General features: G+C 50.0%; 6 protein-coding genes across 6 annotated transcripts; 4 read left to right on the forward strand and 2 right to left on the reverse strand.

Moving 5' to 3' along the window:
* Positions 1-1,939: 1,939 nt before the first annotated feature.
* Positions 1,940-4,846, forward strand: N7525_003954 (uncharacterized protein; the record flags this gene model as incomplete). The annotated part of the gene is made up of 1 exon (XM_002566287.1): positions 1,940-4,846. One exon carries the CDS (start codon positions 1,940-1,942, stop codon positions 4,844-4,846), a length of 2,907 nt encoding a protein of 968 aa, XP_002566333.1.
* A 643-nt stretch (positions 4,847-5,489) lies between these two features.
* Positions 5,490-6,160, forward strand: N7525_003955 (uncharacterized protein; the record flags this gene model as incomplete). Its single annotated transcript, XM_002566286.2, has 2 exons — positions 5,490-5,507; positions 5,561-6,160. The coding sequence occupies 2 exons, from the start codon at positions 5,490-5,492 to the stop codon at positions 6,158-6,160; spliced, it is 618 nt and encodes a 205-aa protein (XP_002566332.1).
* A 601-nt stretch (positions 6,161-6,761) lies between these two features.
* N7525_003956 (putative aminotransferase) lies at positions 6,762-8,338 on the forward strand (the record flags this gene model as incomplete). Its single annotated transcript, XM_061212875.1, has 7 exons — positions 6,762-6,843; positions 6,909-6,942; positions 6,994-7,123; positions 7,213-7,533; positions 7,591-7,668; positions 7,729-8,236; positions 8,283-8,338. The coding sequence occupies 7 exons, from the start codon at positions 6,762-6,764 to the stop codon at positions 8,336-8,338; spliced, it is 1,209 nt and encodes a 402-aa protein (XP_061069896.1).
* Positions 8,339-10,156: 1,818 nt separating this feature from the next.
* Positions 10,157-12,310, forward strand: N7525_003957 (putative G1/S-specific cyclin Pcl5; the record flags this gene model as incomplete). The annotated part of the gene is made up of 2 exons (XM_002566284.2): positions 10,157-10,601; positions 10,680-12,310. 2 exons carry the CDS (start codon positions 10,157-10,159, stop codon positions 12,308-12,310), a joined length of 2,076 nt encoding a protein of 691 aa, XP_002566330.2.
* A 1,452-nt stretch (positions 12,311-13,762) lies between these two features.
* N7525_003958 (nucleobase cation symporter-1 family protein) lies at positions 13,763-15,501 on the reverse strand (the record flags this gene model as incomplete). Its single annotated transcript, XM_002566283.2, has 2 exons — positions 13,763-15,297; positions 15,360-15,501. 2 exons carry the CDS (start codon positions 15,499-15,501, stop codon positions 13,763-13,765), a joined length of 1,677 nt encoding a protein of 558 aa, XP_002566329.2.
* A 444-nt stretch (positions 15,502-15,945) lies between these two features.
* On the reverse strand, positions 15,946-16,800 carry N7525_003959 (uncharacterized protein; the record flags this gene model as incomplete). The annotated part of the gene is made up of 1 exon (XM_002566282.2): positions 15,946-16,800. The coding sequence occupies one exon, from the start codon at positions 16,798-16,800 to the stop codon at positions 15,946-15,948; it is 855 nt and encodes a 284-aa protein (XP_002566328.2).
* Positions 16,801-17,033: the final 233 nt, after the last annotated feature.

Genomic DNA, 17,033 nt, shown 5'->3' on the forward strand with positions numbered 1-17,033 from the left:
GATAAGTGGACTTCTATTTCTTTACAAACGCTAAAAAGGACAACCATCAAAGTCCTATTATTGGACAGGCTCCAACGCATTGAAATGTTATACATGTATGGATTCCCATCGAGTCAACTCCCGATGGATCCCCAAAAGACTAAAACCAGGCCTTGGAACGAATATGTTTGCTGTGATATGTGCACGATAGAATGTCTCTTATTCGCTTATAGATTCTTTGCCGTCTTGGAAGTGGGTATCCTCTTTACACATTTGAGACAAGAGGGGAAGAGTTGACATGTCTTGTAGGTGGGTCACTACTGTTCTACTTTCCATTCTGATTTGAATTTCGGGGAATCAAGAACCATGAAGTCGAACACTGCATGAAAAAGAGCGTTTTTCTTCGGAGATTAATGCAGGCAATCGTACATACAACATAGAGATGGGGTGTACTAACTACCTATGTTGGTAAAGTGTGGGACATCGAAAGCAAGGGATGATGACTTCGAGTTCCGTTTGTGATTGCACAGAATCTTATTTCTAAATTGAACGCATCTTAACTTTCTCTAGATCACTTATAATGCCGATATAGATTAATGATATCAGAGTTCCACAGGGCTGTACCTTTGTACATGTCTATCCCTGTCCTGGTGTGATTTGTATGGAGTGCATGCATGTTTGACATATTGACATCTTGAGATCTTGATAATTACAGTAGTCAAATCATTCAACTTAGATTAAATATGTTATTGATTCCCTAGTCTATTTCCAATAGTTCATGAATTGTGTGTGAGCTATCTCACCCATATTTTCCCGATCTACATGTACTTTTTTTTTCATGATCGACCATGATCGACTGTTTCTACCCGTCTAGAGGATCCCTAAAAATTCTGATCTGCACAGCTCCGATCTAAACTCTTGCTTTATTTGGGAAAAAGGAAAATCACGCTAAGTGAAGTGGCTTGAAAAGTTCTTGGATCTGATACCTCATATTGGGGAGGAAGGTGGGGAGAACAGAGTACAGGACCTGACGTTTTCTCTCTTTAACCCCCCTTGCATTCATATCGAAGGGGAACAAGGAGAAAAGCTAATTAAAAGGCAAAGCAGTTCAATTGACGATTAATCTGTGGTTGGCCAGCATTGTCCCTGCCACAATAAACACAATGGAAAAGAAAAAAAAGAAACCCAGACGGCACCATGCAGCCCCATCAAGCAGTCTTCCCGGTGTCATCCAATTGCTGTGTCATATTTTTCCTTCCCGGTTATACATCGCAAGTGCCATCTGTTTGATCGAGTCTAAAAGTGCAAGGTTCTCCACAGGACCTTGCTTGGACGAATCCCCTTGGACGAACCCGTTTTCATTATTTTTCATTATATGCAGGACCTGTCCTTCGGATTCGTACTTCCCCGTTTTAGCCTCAGCCTGTATATGTGCCTTTCCTTCCGGGAGGGGTTACCCGGAATACTCCTGTCTTCTATTTCAGGAGTAAGGACAGTTACCTGGGATCCTATTAAACTCTCTCTATTTCCGTCTCGCAGTTTCGACTTTTGGTCGCTCGTTTCGATTCTCCCACGCCTCAACTCTTGTCGACTTTGTACATATGGACTCTTGGTACATAGTGGTATCAACCTGTGTCGACATATCATATCCCCCCTCTATATAGCCTCCCAGGCCCCTGTCGTGTTGGCCCTCTTGAGCAGGTGAGCATGCCTCGCTCCCGAGCTAGTAACTTGGTTCATCTCTCTAACCTGCCAAGTATAGAATTGTCTATTGTTTTACACGAACAGCCTGGGTTTTCATGTCGACAACCGGGAACTGTCGGATTGCGAAGCCAGCTAGGAATTGATGCACCGTCTCCCTATGCATCAGCTTGATTCACCGCATGACTGCGCCGTCGCACCAAGCCCAATTGTTCGGACTTATCGACCTGATCCTCCCTCGAAACGTAGGATCCCCAACATGAACATGACGTCTACAAAGACTGGACCACCGCCTAAACCTCTGGCCGCCCCCAGGCCTCGAGGCGGCAGTGCCCCACGACCTGAAGCCCGATCAGCAGGCATGGCTGAAAGGGCTGGTAGGAATGAAAACCTAGTGGACATGGTTCGATTCCTCCAGAGCCAAAATATGCCCTCTCAGCCGCCGCCTCTATCTCTACCTCCATCCCAACCTCAACCCCGCTCTCGCGCTCCCTCTCAACCTCAACCCTCAAGTCCTTCTGATACAACTACTGCACTCCCTGTTCCTATTTCGCCTAAAGAATCGAAGTCAGACTCGAAGCCAGATTCAAAACAGGATCCGAAGCCATTTCATCGTCGCCTCTTGCAGTTTGCCCAGCGCCCAAAGAAGGAATCATCGCCCAGGTCAAAGCAAGAAGAGCAGCAGCGCCAAATAGAAGCACTAACACGGGGAGGATATCTTATCCCAGCGGCTCCTCCAAATGAATCAAAGGCGCAAAAGGAGGCAAAGCGATCAAAAGAAAGCCTGTCACTATCTCTCTCTCGATCACTTTCCAGATCAAAGAAAGATGTGGAAAACATTGGACAGCCATGGCTGCAAGCCAAAGTCGATTGCGACAGACGACCGACTGAGACAAGACGTCGCTTGGGCTCTCTGGATCTTGCTGCCTTTGGCTCAATGGTCGACATTGCAGTCTCACTCACTTCCGATTTGGACGATTCTATGCCACCGCCATATCAGCCAACCGATCACACCTCCCAATCCCCTTCAGCTTACCCGACGTCAAGTTCTGCAGCAGACCCCAGTCCTCAGACTATCACCCGACCAACTTCCTCGTTGGCTTCTACCAGTCATTCGTATAGGAATATGTCAATTGATGAGCAAATCCAACGGCCATCTAGCTCTGCAGAGTCAAGTACCCGCGCCGACCCTGTCTCACAAGTCACTATCAATACATCCGTGGGTGGGGATAGGACAAAGCCAGAGCCTAAACCGTCTATCGATATCCAAAAGCGAAATCAGTCAGAACAATCTTCTGTCCGCAATGTCACACCCTTGTCGCCTACCTTGAAACTTTTCCCAGATGTTGCACCTCCTCGCACATCTAGCAGGGGCCCATGGAGAAATTCATCCATTCCTCGATACCAAATGATCGAAAATACCACAGCGTCGCCGGCATCTCCGGTGGCCAGCCCACGAATTGGGCCTTCTGACAACGAATCCAAAGTTCCAGATAAGCCAAGAAAATCATCAGATGGTTTCATAGATGCTCCAGTCAGCACAGCAGAACGAAAGTACCCAGATGCCCTTGCACCTTGTGCAACCTCTTCAGAAGCACTATCTGCAGTAAACGCCTCAAAGGATTCTGCCTCCCAAGATGAGACCACAATTCGACCGCTTTCGTTGTCCCTAGGCACACTGCAAGCATTTCCTCTCCCAGCGCCTACAAGGCCCCTGCCCTCAGTGCCCAAGACCAAATGCTCGCCGACTGCTCCGGACACCAACACGCGCTCTAGTCGAGCGATTGATTCGGAGACATTGTCTTCCAATTTGCATTCTTCTTCTGCAACATTGGTTGAATATCAGGAAATCCGATCCGCTATCGACAGTCCTTGTGCCCTTGACTCGCGCCCGGCAACCGCTCTAGGCAGCCTCGGTGCTGGAGGGTCAATGGCCGATGACGAGGAAAGCTTGTTGACCACTTCGCTTTCGGAACACTACCACCCAACCCCAGAACATTGCACTCCTAGAGGACGTGTTTCAAGTGTGCGCATCCCTCGGGTGCAAGAACTCCCCGAAAGTCCTTCAAGTCAATGTGATGCGGAGGTCTCCGAGGGGCAGCCTTTGGCCGACTCTCCCGTCCTAGGGCACTCTATCCCTACAAAGTCTAATGGCAAACGTGCTGCTCTGAAGGAGCTTCAGATCAATTCCCAAGTCAGTCGAAAGAATCTTCCATTTGGTCTGCCATCGCCTCCACCCACTGCATCACTCCCATCAGCTCCACCTCCTCAGCACCCACCTCCTCCGCCTCCTGGGCGAAAGATTGGCCAGCGCAACTACACTGCACCTAATGTAGCTACTCCACCATCAATGAGAAACAAGGAGGCATACCCTACACCGGGGCCCTACCGAGGTTCGGCGTTATCCCGGAGCAACAGCTCAGGGAGCAGCCTTCGACATGAGAGTTTTCCTGAAACATACCAGCAAAGTCGTCCCGAATCTCGCCCCGAGTCCCCACTTCCATCGTCAGACGACGAGGTTTTTGGCCCAGAGATAGACACCAAACACTCGCGCCGAGGGGCCGACAACTACCAGCCAACCCAGCCAACGCGCCGGGGATATGAGGCAAATGATCCACGGCAAAGATCCTCCCGCAATCAACTTCGTTACCCCAATCCCGCGCGCCCTATGACACCCCAAAGCCGCAGCATCCACAGTCTTGAGAAGGCTTCGTCTCCTCAGTCACAATATTCCCAATCAACCCACAGATCGAGGGAGTCTCAAAGCAGTCAACACATCCGCGCTGCTCCTCAAATGGATCACTACCTCGAAGACCGGGTGGCGAATCTGGAACGCCAGAACCAGATTCTACAGGCCGCTCTTATGGCGGCGCTCAATGCTGGAGCCAAGAACCCCTTCCAGGGTCTCAATCTTGACCCGAACATGTCATCAAACTCCCCACACGCTCCCTTTGCGCACCAATATCCCGGCCGCAATACATCACGGCCTGACAGCTGGGTCAGCTCTTCTCGCAGCAGTGAGCACAGCGGATTTGAGACTTCCAGCTCCTACCGAGAGGGCCGGGCGAGCGTCAAACAGCTAGACAACATGATCGAAGACATCGAGACTGGTTGGCTGTCAGACAAGTCCAGTCTCAGTGGAACTCGAATTGCCCGCAAACGATAAATAACGATGTCTTCCCTTGCTTTCCTTATATTCTTTTCTTTATTACATCTTCATTACTTCTGACGGAACCATATTACTCATTTATTGGCTTATGATGATCTTTTTGGCTTTTACTTCTACATATCCCGACCCTGTCTATCTTTGCTTATATTTCCCATGATACCATTGTGTTTTACTCTCTTTTTAATTGATATTATTGCACCGAACTTTGCGCTATATATCACTGCAGCAACAACTTAGATCTATATAATTTCTAGTCCTTTCAAGGTTGACGTAGGACCGTATAAACCCCCTCGTATATAACTGAAACTACTTGGTAGATTTAATTTACAAGAGGAGTTATTAATTGGGTTTTTATATTTTACTAGTACCTGAAGAGCTTACATGGAGATCTTTACAGGATTCATCTAGTTATAGATGTTTTTGTGCCCATCGCAATGCTTAGTCATTTGTTTTGGGGACGCCCAAGCAGTCAACTTCTTGAACTCCATGTGCTTCAATCATTCTGGCTGAAGGAAAACACGTAGCCGAAACAGCAATTGCAAAGACATGGGATGCTCAGTGCTCGTCTAACCCACCCCTAACCATAACCTCTCTCACCGCATACCAGCACTCTTCACATTCCCCGCGGAACCCCCCAATCATGGCGAACTCAGGCCAAGTAAGTGCAATTTCTCCTCCAAATGCGCCAACTATTCTGACAAACCTCGAAAGCGCACACAGCAGGTCCCCCAGCATGTCACCACGCTGCTCTCACACCTCACCTCCCGCCCGGGCGTGCAATCCACCTTGATTCTCTCCCGCAAAGATGGATCCATCATCCAAAGCACAGGACAGTTAGCACAGACGACCGAAGAAAATGGAAGCTCTCGCACCGCACAAATCCCCCAATCCACAACCGACTCGAACCCCCTCTCCGCCGCCCAACCCACAGACCCATCCCCTGCCTCGCCCACCGTGTCACAGCCCTACCAACCCTCGCAAGCCGAGACACTAGCTGCCCACATCTTCGCCTTTGTCTCCAGTGCCGAGGCACTCGGTATCTCGCTATCGCGGCCCACGCCCACTGTGCAGCGCTCCAGTGACAGCCATTGGGATGTTAACTACGACTACGGGAACGAGGCAGGCGCAGCACGTGAGGAGGACCGGGACGGCGATGGCGTTGACCGGGACGAGGACGGGGAAGTGAAGCTGCTTCGAATGCGCACAAAGAAACATGAGATTGTTGTCGTGCCGGATCGGAAATACCTGCTGTGCGTCGTACATGATGCCTCCCCCGGTGGAGCTGGGGCAGCGAGTTCACGTTCCCGGTAGTGGAATTATTGATCTTATTGTGGATATGGCTGCTCTCATGTGGTTCTTTCGGGGTTTTCTTGTGTCTCTTGCAGGGGTTTGTTTTGTTGGTTTGGATTTCATACATATACCCGATGGAAGCAAAATCTTCGCATTTAATTCATGTTTTCCATGTCATGGCTATGTGTAGGACGGCCCATGTATGGTTTGCCAAATATAGGTTCCTATCTGTACTGTTCTGGCATAACGTCGTTTTTCCATTGCTTTATGTAGGGATGACTGCGGGGGCAAGGGGGTTGGCTGTTTGAGTGAGGCAACCTACTTGCTTCCTCAGGGCTGTTCATGTAGATGTGCTGACCGCAAGCTCTAGAATGTAGAGTTGGCATGTCCCCCAACCAGAACCACAATATGGAATGGTATCCAAACGCAATGTACATAGTATTTAGCTTGGGACCGGGGTAAATCCGTTACCAGCTCCACTGTTTACCCCTCTCAGCACGCCCTATGCCAGACAACAGACAACTATTAAGTGGGCAGATATCCTTCATATCTTGCAATAATTCCCATCTTAAATAGTCCAGCTATTATCAAGCTATATCAAGTGGATCAGACAATATTCAAAATGGCCTCTGCTCTCAATATTTCGGCAGCTCGCTCTCGCTTCCCTGCACTGCAGCAGGAGCAAGTGTACATGGACAATGCTGGTGAGGTGGACCTTCATTTCATAGCCGCGGTAATTTTGAGATTTGTGCTGATTGTTAAACTACAGGCGGAAGTCAGGTTCTTGATACTGTGGCTGACTCGTTAGTCCAATCGGCGTCATTGTAGATTGCTATATACTGACGCGGCCGTAGCATCCGTTCTTATCTGCTGAACACGAATGTCCAGCTCGGAGCCAGCTATAAAGTCTCCCAAATTTCGACTAATGCGTACGACAATGCATACAAAGTGGCTGCTGGGTTCATCAACGCCGCGCCCGAGGAGGTATCTGCACTATAAGCCATGGCGCATACTTCCCAAGAAATGTAAGAACCTGTCAAACTTCGGGTGCTAACGCATGGAATCGGAAACAGATCAGCATTGGTATCTCAACCACCCAGCTACTGCACAATCTGGCTACGGCGCTTAAATTCCAAGCTGGTGATGAACTGGTTCTTTCCAAACTCAACCATGAGGCCAATACCTCCCCGTGGGTCCATATAGCAGATAGGTTGGGCTTGACCGTAAAGTGGTGGGCTGCTTCCGACCCAAAGAATCCAGTGTGTGACCCGGTTGAGTTGAAGTCTCTGCTGTCTGATAAGACCAGACTCGTAGCATGCCCTCATGCCTCCAATATCACTGGCACTATCAGTCCCATCCGAAAGATTGCAGACGTGGTTCATGTTTATCCTCGTGTGAGTGACCAAGGAATCTACTGGTTTATATGCATTTGCTCACACGGACATATACAGGCATTGCTGTGTGTGGATGGAGTGGCCCTGGCTCCGCATCGTCAGGTCGACGTGAAGGCGTTGGACGTGGATTTCTATGTAAATTGCAACCCAAACCTTTGGGTGACTGGTTCATTGCTGATCGACCCCACTACATAGGCATTCTCCTGGTACAAGGTGTATGGACCACACTTGGCACAGCTATATGCCTCATCACGAGTTCACGATCAGATCCAGTCACTGGGGCATTTCTTCAAGCCCACAGATACACTTGACCTGAAGCTCAACCTCGCATCGGCTAATTATGAGCTTACACAGAGTATCACCGAGGTTGTGGAGTACTTTGGCTCCGACCCTAGCAGGACCTGGGCCCAGATGGCCGAGCACGAAGAGCGACTACAGCAGATTCTACTGGAGTTCCTAGCTTCTAATAGCCGGGTCGGTGTTATCGGTGAACCTTCGGCCAGCAAGGAGCTCCGCGTGCCGGTTATTAGTTTTGTTGTGCAGGGAGTGGGCAGCCAGCGCCTTGTGGAGGAGGTTGAGCGTCGATCGGCCTTTGGGTTCCGCAGCGGTCATATGTACAGTCACCGGCTACTGGCCGACGTGTGCGGATTGGAGGATGTGGAGGATGGGGTGGTGCGGGTCAGCTTCCTGCACTATAACACCGGTGAGTGGGTAGCTCGGTTGGATTCGTTCGATACTAACGAAGACAGAGGCCGAAGTACGGGGGCTGGTAGAGGTGTTGCGAGAGGTGCTTGCATCGTTGTAGATAGCTTGTGTACATCGTGCCAAATAGCTACCTGGATCGACTTATCACTATATGTTATGGAGATATTTTTCAATTTTGAGGATTTTCTTGTTTCCAACCTTGGAAGCTTTCTCACATTATTGTTGTACATTACTACCCGCATATTTCGCCACCTGCCCTGCAGTTATCTCTAACGGATATCCGAACTTTCGAGAAATCCAACTTGAAGCCTGACCTAGTAAAACATTTCTTTGTTTTCAGCCTAAGTTCCCACTGTGAGGTCATCTGAGTTGAGAACTCCCGAGGTTCCCCAGCTCCATGAAGGCTGCAGGCAACCCCAACCAGCAACGCCGATCGCAGGGTCAACCAATCAGCATAGAGGTAATGGTGGAATAATGGGAATGATAGTGGATCACAGTCTAACAGCCGCGTGTGGATTGGCCAAAAGATGCGAAGACAGCGTGGCAAGCGGCTTTATGACTCAGTGGGAACTTGGACAGTGCTTACAGAACCTTCAGAATGGATGGATTATAGTTATTCGTTGAACATGAACCCTTTTTCAGAATATTTTCCCTTGCTGATTTGTTCATATGGTACTTTTTCCGAAAATAAGACTAAATCACACTATAAGTGGCTACACAGACCTAAGGTGCCACTGCATGGTCAAAGTCACTCCCAAAGTTCGTTTTATGCCTAGATAATGATAATAATATGATAGTGATCCATAGATATAGAACATCTATAAGATAGAAGATATCAGACTATCTAATATAGAATATAATAGCATATTAATAGTATATTAATAGTGTGTATGTATATAAAAAAAGGCGATAGAAACGTGAGTCACCGTCGTACCACTCCCAGGGCTTCTCCTATCTCGGAGTCTCTTCGCCGCATCCGGGGTTTTCCCTCTCACGCCATCTTCACAATGTTCCTCTTCTGATTCTACGATTCTAAATAGGATTCATCTACAAAAGAAGTAGAATATTTGACTATATTCTATTTCTATATACGTGTGGTCCCTGCGCCTCCCGGCATCTTCCTAACCCGCCACCCACTTCTTCTCGCCACAGTGTGACTATTCTTTTCCCCTTCCCGTTTTTTGCCCCCTCTCTTAGTCAACTTAAAGAACAGATTTTGAAAAAAGAGTCACAGGTAATGTCGTTCCATAAATGCCTTCCTTTTCCTTCTGACTCCTCCGCTAACCCATCTCGCCTCCCCCTCAGCCTCTCCTCTCCCCCGACTCTCGCCTCCCTCTCTGCCTAGCCCGCTTCAACGACTGCCTTGTTCAGACAGCCACCAGCCTGGTTCTGCCTGTCCACGGCCCCGTTGGATGCCTTGATATAACTTCTTTTCTATCACACGACTCATTTCAAAATGTACCTTATTGATTCATCCGTTCCGATCGCCTGTGCTGCCGTTACCGACCTCCGCATCGTCACCGTCTCTGGTTCCATCTAATACACTCGGCAAAAAAAAAAAAAGAGTCATACTACCACGTGCCCCTGCTTTGGTTTTTATATCAGAAGCACTTGGTTGATCGGATCGTGAATACGTTTTCCTTTTCTTGTCTTTATAGTTGATTGTTACCCCCTTTGATCTCTTTTTAGCCGCTACACCCGGCGGTTCCGCTTATTCTTCTACATCTGGTTATCAACCTGGATCTCTACGTTTAAAGGTCTGCCGTCGCCTTTCGTCGCAAAGACGGCTTCTGTCTCCTCGGCCCTCGTTCCCGGTTCCCTGCTTAACGGTATCTTGACACTACGGTTCCAAAAATCGGACCATCTCGCTTTTTATCCGGTTGTCTTCATTTGAACTTTGTTCACACAAACGCCCTATATGAACTCCACAGTACTTCCGGATATGTCAGGGATGGACGTCTTGGGGATGAACCTCTCAAACCCAAGCTCTCAATTGACAGCGTCTCACCACGCTCACCCCTACGCATCCTCGATCTCCTCCTCCGCCTCCTCCTCTTCCTCATCTGTATTCTCTCTGGATTGCGTCTCCTCGCAGAGCTCGATATCATCGACATCGACCAACCCGGTTGACGTGATTTGGGAAAATGAGAATAATAGCCAGTTGGGAAGAAATCCGAACGGAGCATGCCCCCGGGCTTTTGCCAAGGGACCTGCTTCCAAGGTGGACGGTGTAGTGCCATCCGAGCTGCGAACGCACCCTCGGCGCACTAACAGTTATTCTTCTAGCGCTCCTAGTGCGCGCCCTCCGCCATGTCTGCTACGGCAGTCGGAACGGAAGGTGAACTTCGTCGACAACCTCGTCGGTAAGTCTTGAAAAAAAAAAGACTCCTCACGTACGTCTTGTACACCCAGCTAAATAATACTCCCCCCTCCTTTTAAAGACACCGCATCACAGATCGTTGAAACCATCTGGCCCCTTTCCGCCGCTGCGTCCCGCAGCGATGCCGCGACCGGATCTAAAGGGGTTCTTCCTCTCCGCACTTTTATCCAGGAGACACTCCGCCGCTCGCGTACTAGCTACAGTACCTTGCAGGTGGCTTTGTATTATTTGATTAAAGTCAAGCCGCATGTGCCCACGCATGATTTCACCAAGGAGCAGCCTCGGGATCAGTCTTCTTTGCGGGCGATGCAGTGTGGACGCCGGATGTTCCTGGCAGCGTTGATTCTCGCTTCAAAGTATCTGCAGGATCGCAACTACTCCGCTCGTGCATGGAGCAAGATTTCTGGGCTTAATACTCTCGAGATCAACCAGAATGAGCTTATGTTCCTCAAGGCTGTCGGATGGCGCCTGCACATCGATGAAGCAACGTTTCAGCGCTGGACTGATTTGGTCTTGAAGCTGACCCCCGGTGCCGGTGGACCCCCGGTTACTAAAGGTCAGTGCTGGCAGACTGTCCTACCCAGACTCACCCCTGAACTGGACCTTGTAGAGTCAGAGCCCATGACCCCAGTCTCGGCAATGGGTGGGATGGATCTCGGTCTCTCAGAATACCCTTCGCCTCGCAGTCTGCCAATCAACGAGACTGTGCGCTCCTCGTCGCGCGAACAAACTCCGACTTACGCTCGGAGTCTTCCGCGAACCCTGGAGCCGACTCCGCGCATGGATTACGCCAACTTGGCTCTGCCTAGTATTCCACGGCCTATGATGCTTCCCACGCCTCAGATGACCCCCCAATCTCAAGTGTCCGCCACTCCTGCTGCGAGTGTGGCTGCTTATAATACCCGCCGCCCATCCATCTGTACGGCCATGTCCCAGGCGCAGAGTGCGTGCATGGCGCGATCAACACTCGATCAGCGCCCGCCCTTGTCATTCTGCCCCAGGACTCAGTCGTTCGATGGTTACCCGGCTGCGACTCGTCGATCATCTTTGGCTCGCTCGACCTCCTCGGCATCGTCGCCTGACTCGATGGTTTCGGATGTCTCGACCCTGTCGTCCAGCTCTTCGCGGTCGTCATCAGTCTCTTCCAACGCCTCCGGTACTTCTGGCTCGGCGCCAGCCCGTCTGGCTGTTAAGGCTACATTGCGCTGCACGAGCAATTCCCTCAAGGAGTCCCGTAAGACTCTGACTATCGCCTCTCCGATTGACGAGAGTTGTCTGGTCGGCGTCTACAGCTCCCCTGAATATCCTAGTTCCATGGGTACTTCGGTCCCAGACCTGTCTGATTTTTCCCTGGATTCCAGCCTGAGCGAAGCCGCTCAGAGTCTCTGCGAACTTTCAGGCGCTACGCCCGAACGGCGCCAGTGCCGAAAACGTGGACGTACTGGATCCGACGATCTGTTGCTCCAAAACCATGTACGTCATCTGATCGACCTCGGGACCTCCGGAGACCACACTGTGTTGCCCGATGGGCAGTTTCCACGCTCGTTCATGGCGCAACATGGGTCCTCCATCACCCCCGTGCAGACTGGCTCAGTCTCTGGACCAGCAGGCATGAAACGCGCCTGCTGTGGCAGCGAAGCACGCAAGATCGCGTTGAACCCAAGCCTCCGTGTTGCGGAGTACTTGAATTGACTTGCGATTTATTAGCGGATTTTCCTTATTTTCTTATTTCCTTTGTGTGAGGCGAAAAAAAGAAAAAGTCCGTCTTTCTGTTTGTGTTTTTTTCTCCCTACGGCGATCTGACCCCGTTGTACATACCCCTATTATCGGGTACTCGGTCGTACTATTGGGACTTGGGCGTTTGATTCCCACGAAGTGTACGATGTGGTGATGACTGGCGTGTCTTCTACTTGCATCGTGCATCTGTTCTCTCACTTTTTTCCCCTTTCTTTCATCTACTTTTGTGGTTGCGCACGGAGTGTGGTCGGCATGGGACGGTTATGGTCTTTTATTTTACTCTGGTTATTGGGGGAAAGCGGGCGTCTGCCCTGATTACACCTGTATCAACTCATCCATCTAGGGGATGGTATATGGGCCATTCCCGAGGGTTCCTCGCCCTCAGATAGGATAGTCAATCCAAATACAGCTTAACAGCGATATCGGCTCCCCTCGTATTCCTAAGGCACATGACAGGACGTCTGACCATGCAACCTTCCAACATTGGAACGGGGAATCCATTGTTCCGCTGTGAGTCATCCAGGCATCAGCTGTGGCTGGGTGGGGCTGTGGCTCATGTGGCTGTGGGAGTATTCCCGGTTATTAGCCCTGTTTCTAAGTATAGAGTGGAGCCCCTTATGCATAGCACATATCATCCACATATTGCCTTTTGCAAGGAGCTGCGTGCTTTTGTTCCAATCCTGGAGTGCTTGAGCATATGCAGACAAAAGTCCCATGTCTATCTGCGACCAATCTTGTGTATTGATTAGTATTGGATCAATACACTAGGGTGCGTTCTAACAAGTTCTTCTTGCTTTCTCGCATATCACCGATGCTTGATTTGATGAAATACCCGTCGAATATGGATGCAAATGCTTAACCTAGGCCTCTGGGCTAAACCTTTGTGCCCATATATTACCGCCCTGTATAACTACCGCCTCCGTTTTAAAGATACTGCCACGAGAATATATAGTCGGCCGCTTATCCGGCCGTAGTCATCTCATGGTTTCTCAGGTTGTCTTCTCAGGTAGTCTTCTGAAAGGTCTTTTTAGTCGTCTTCTTGAGTAGTCTCCTTGAGTATATAACTACCTTTCACTGCTAACCGTTAGTTCAGAATCACGTGCCTACACGCTAACTATATTAGGAGCTTAGACTGGCAGAATCGGCAGGATTTGGAGGGCGGTATATCCGGGTACAAAGGTCTAGCCCACTATTTCAGAGGTCCCACCGTGCTGATCGGTCACCTTGCTACCACGTGACCATATAACTGCCCTAAATATCAAACAAAATATAACCATTCTGGCAGCAACATGAAGATAGAAAGGGCACACTGAAAAATGCATTAAAGAGCGCAACATAGTATCATCAAATATAACATTTCATATCGGCTCGGGCCAAATGGATATTCACATCAATATCAAAGAAAGCTTAGACAGCCTTTTCCATATCCATATGTTTATCCTGTGTATCAAGAACCACATCCTTCCCGTCTGCATCATCTGTTTCGATTCCTTCGACCAGCATATCCCTATCGTATATCTCGTCAGGTAGAACAGCACGGTCGATCCGAGTCTCCTGCGCAGGAAATAGCCATGACAACGACAGATATGCAATAGATGTGGCAACAAAGCCCAACAGCCACCCAAACTCATATGGATGTATACCCACACCGACATCGATATGAGAGTTCACAGTGTTGGCCAGCCCGGGAAGGCTCGGTGCGACACCAACAATAAAAGACAACACGGCGCGCCAGTTCGTGCCAGACATACTCTTGCGCGAGAGGCCCGGGATAGCGAATGTATAGCGATATGTCGGGTTATGAGGCTGATATAGAGCGAGGCAGTCATATCGACGGCGGTTAACAACCCAATAGTCAAACATCATGATTGCAGCAATAGGACCGAGGAAGATGGCATATGCAGACATGAAAGAGAGGAAGTTGCTTGCCGATTCAAGGATCTTCCAGGGAACAAGACACCATGACAGCAAGGCGCATAGGATCTGCCCTCGCCGGATGTTGATATACCGTGGTGCCAGTGCGGTGAAGTCGTTAGCGGCCGAAAGAGAATTGGCCGAGATGTTTACGCCTAAGGAGGCTAGTGCGAAGGAAGCTGCGCCGAAAAAGCGACACGCGCGGTTGGACCAGTAGCTAATCAGGACTGTTGGGTCCCATGGGATAGAAGAGAGGTTGTAGTGAACCTGGCCAGCGGATGAAGCGGCAATGCCAATGAAGGAAAAGAAGGTGAATACGATCGGCAGCATAGGGATATAAAGGAGCTGCCACTGGGGACTGACGCGGGAGTAGCGGGTGAAATCGGACATGCTGACTGACAGAGTTGCGTAGTTTCCCAGTACCGACGTCATATTGGCCAAGAACAGCCAGCTATACTTGGACCCAGAGACTGTTGGAGCCTGCGTTGCGAATACTTCACCACCGCCTTGTACGGTGACAAACGACCATATCAAGATAGCGATCCAGGCGATGGGAACCAGAATCGACTTGACCGTAAATAACCAGCGTAGCTTATTTGGATGCATGCAGAGGAACGGAACCTGGATCGACCAGAAGATCAAATACCCGACCATACCGGCTGTCGTGATTCCCTGTGACTCGGGAATAGCATTTGGAAGGTCCAAGAAACTTGGCCAGATTGCTCCAATCATGACACGAACAGCATTTCCGCCGTTAACATTTTGGATAGCAAACCAGAAAATGGCAAGGATGACTCGCGAGATGATGGCGATATATGAGCCCCAAAAGCCCCAGCTGGCACGAGCAATCACAGGGAATGGAACATGGTATATGGCGCCTACAGTACCATTTGCTGCGATGACCAACGATATGATGAAGAAGGACAAGGCGACAATGCCCAGAGCTTCACGGTAGGTGAGGCCGACGGCAATCATACCACTAGCGAATTGCCAGGTTGCTGCGTGCAAGGCATCGGAGATCCAATATGCTAACGACATGTTCTGTTAGCTCTAGTCTGATGTTTGCCAAAGATAAGCACAAGTGCTGTACCTATTATACTGGATACACCCCATTTGCGCGCATTTTTGGCAATCGGGTCCAGGTCAAGGTTTGTCCATCGTGCATTGCCTGCTGCAAATGCAGACTCGCCCTGTGAGACCCGTGTATGCAGCCTAGGGATGCGTAACTTCATGGTTGAAGATGAATCGGTGAGATGGGTGTTCTAATATAAGGAGGGTTCGAGCCCCGGTCCGAAAGCTTTCGGTGTATAGGCTGATGTCTCACCACAACACGAGTGGAACAGCTCGACAATACAAAACATAAGACAGCGAGAGCAAAATAGACGCAGGTCCGACGTCTTCTTAATCCCCAGATTTGCCCCCGACCTGTCCCGTACACAACAGGGATGATAAGACTGATAAGCCTGCATTATGCAGATAAGACAAGGGGGACGAATGAGAAGGAAGAGCTCAAAGATACCTCGTAAAACTCGTTTAGGGTGGAGAGATATAGAGATATGCTTCATTGCTATCCATGCTGCATGCGCAGTAATTCAAAAGAAAACGAAACTCATGCGATCGTCACTGCGCCGCACTAGCCATTCGTCGATCCCTATAGAAATACCTAGGCATTCTCTCTACTGCTTTTCACCCGGCAAACGGACATCCTGCCACCCTCTTCCATCACCAACGCCCTCTACACTGGCGTGTGGTCGGATCCCCTGCCACTCCGTGAGATTGATCCACCCAATCTGCTGCACATCTCCAAACCCGCCAATCCAGTAAGCATGGGTGACCACCAACCGGGCCCAGAAACTCGCATGAGGTGAGTAAGAAGCACCAGGTAGCCAGACCTTAGCATCAGGATGAGGCTCGAGAAAACACTTTTCGAGGGCCGCAGCTGCGTCATCGGGAAGCGGGGACGGGAGGTAATCCAAGTATCCAAAGAGTGTCACCCGAGGTAGAGCGGCCGGGCTGAGAGGAAGACCAGGATAGACCGGACCAGCCTCGCTAAGGTGATCCCACCAGTCTAACTGGAGACTGAGATTAGACCCCGCTGCAATATTCTTAAAGGTGGTTCCAATTCGAAGGCCAAGAATTGTTGGATCGCCGTTATCATCGTGAGACAGATCCGAGGGCAGGGATCCATCACAATCGGCAATGTACTCGCGGAGCGCGATAGAGAGACCGGCAACATCTGAGGGGGCGTGTGCGGAGGGTGGGATGGACTCAGGGAAGTTGGTGGAGATGACGCCAGAGGGTGACAACGCAAGCAGGCGGCGGGCCATCAAAGTCGAGGTAAACCAGGACGGGCGGTTTAAGGCACTTTGATCTTCGACATGGTTAGAGTTTGGCCCCTGGTCCACACTGTGTGGTGCACCGAGGAAGGCCTGGAGATTGTCTGGAGGTGGGACAACAAAGCCGTGGGCCGCAAGGGGTAAAAGCAGTGCGATAGCGCCAGTGAGGACGGAGGCCGAACGAGAGACCATCATGACGGCTAATCAGATAGACAAGTTGGCATCGAAATAATTTCCAGAGGTTCAGAGCGAAGAAAGCAGAATGAAAGTAGAAGTGCGGAGAACATCAGCTGATAGCAATCTTATCTGATCAAGTCACGTCACCTGTGCACCACCTACGGCAGTCTCTAGCCGCCAGTGGCGCCACTAGCTGGTTGTTCTTGGCCAATATCACATCGGTCCTGGACAATTACTTGTCAAAAAAATAA

Source organism: Penicillium rubens (genome assembly GCF_028828025.1).
Source record: "Penicillium rubens strain IBT 27055 chromosome Unknown utg000002l_segment0_segment0, whole genome shotgun sequence".
Lineage (NCBI taxonomy): Eukaryota > Fungi > Ascomycota > Eurotiomycetes > Eurotiales > Aspergillaceae > Penicillium > Penicillium rubens.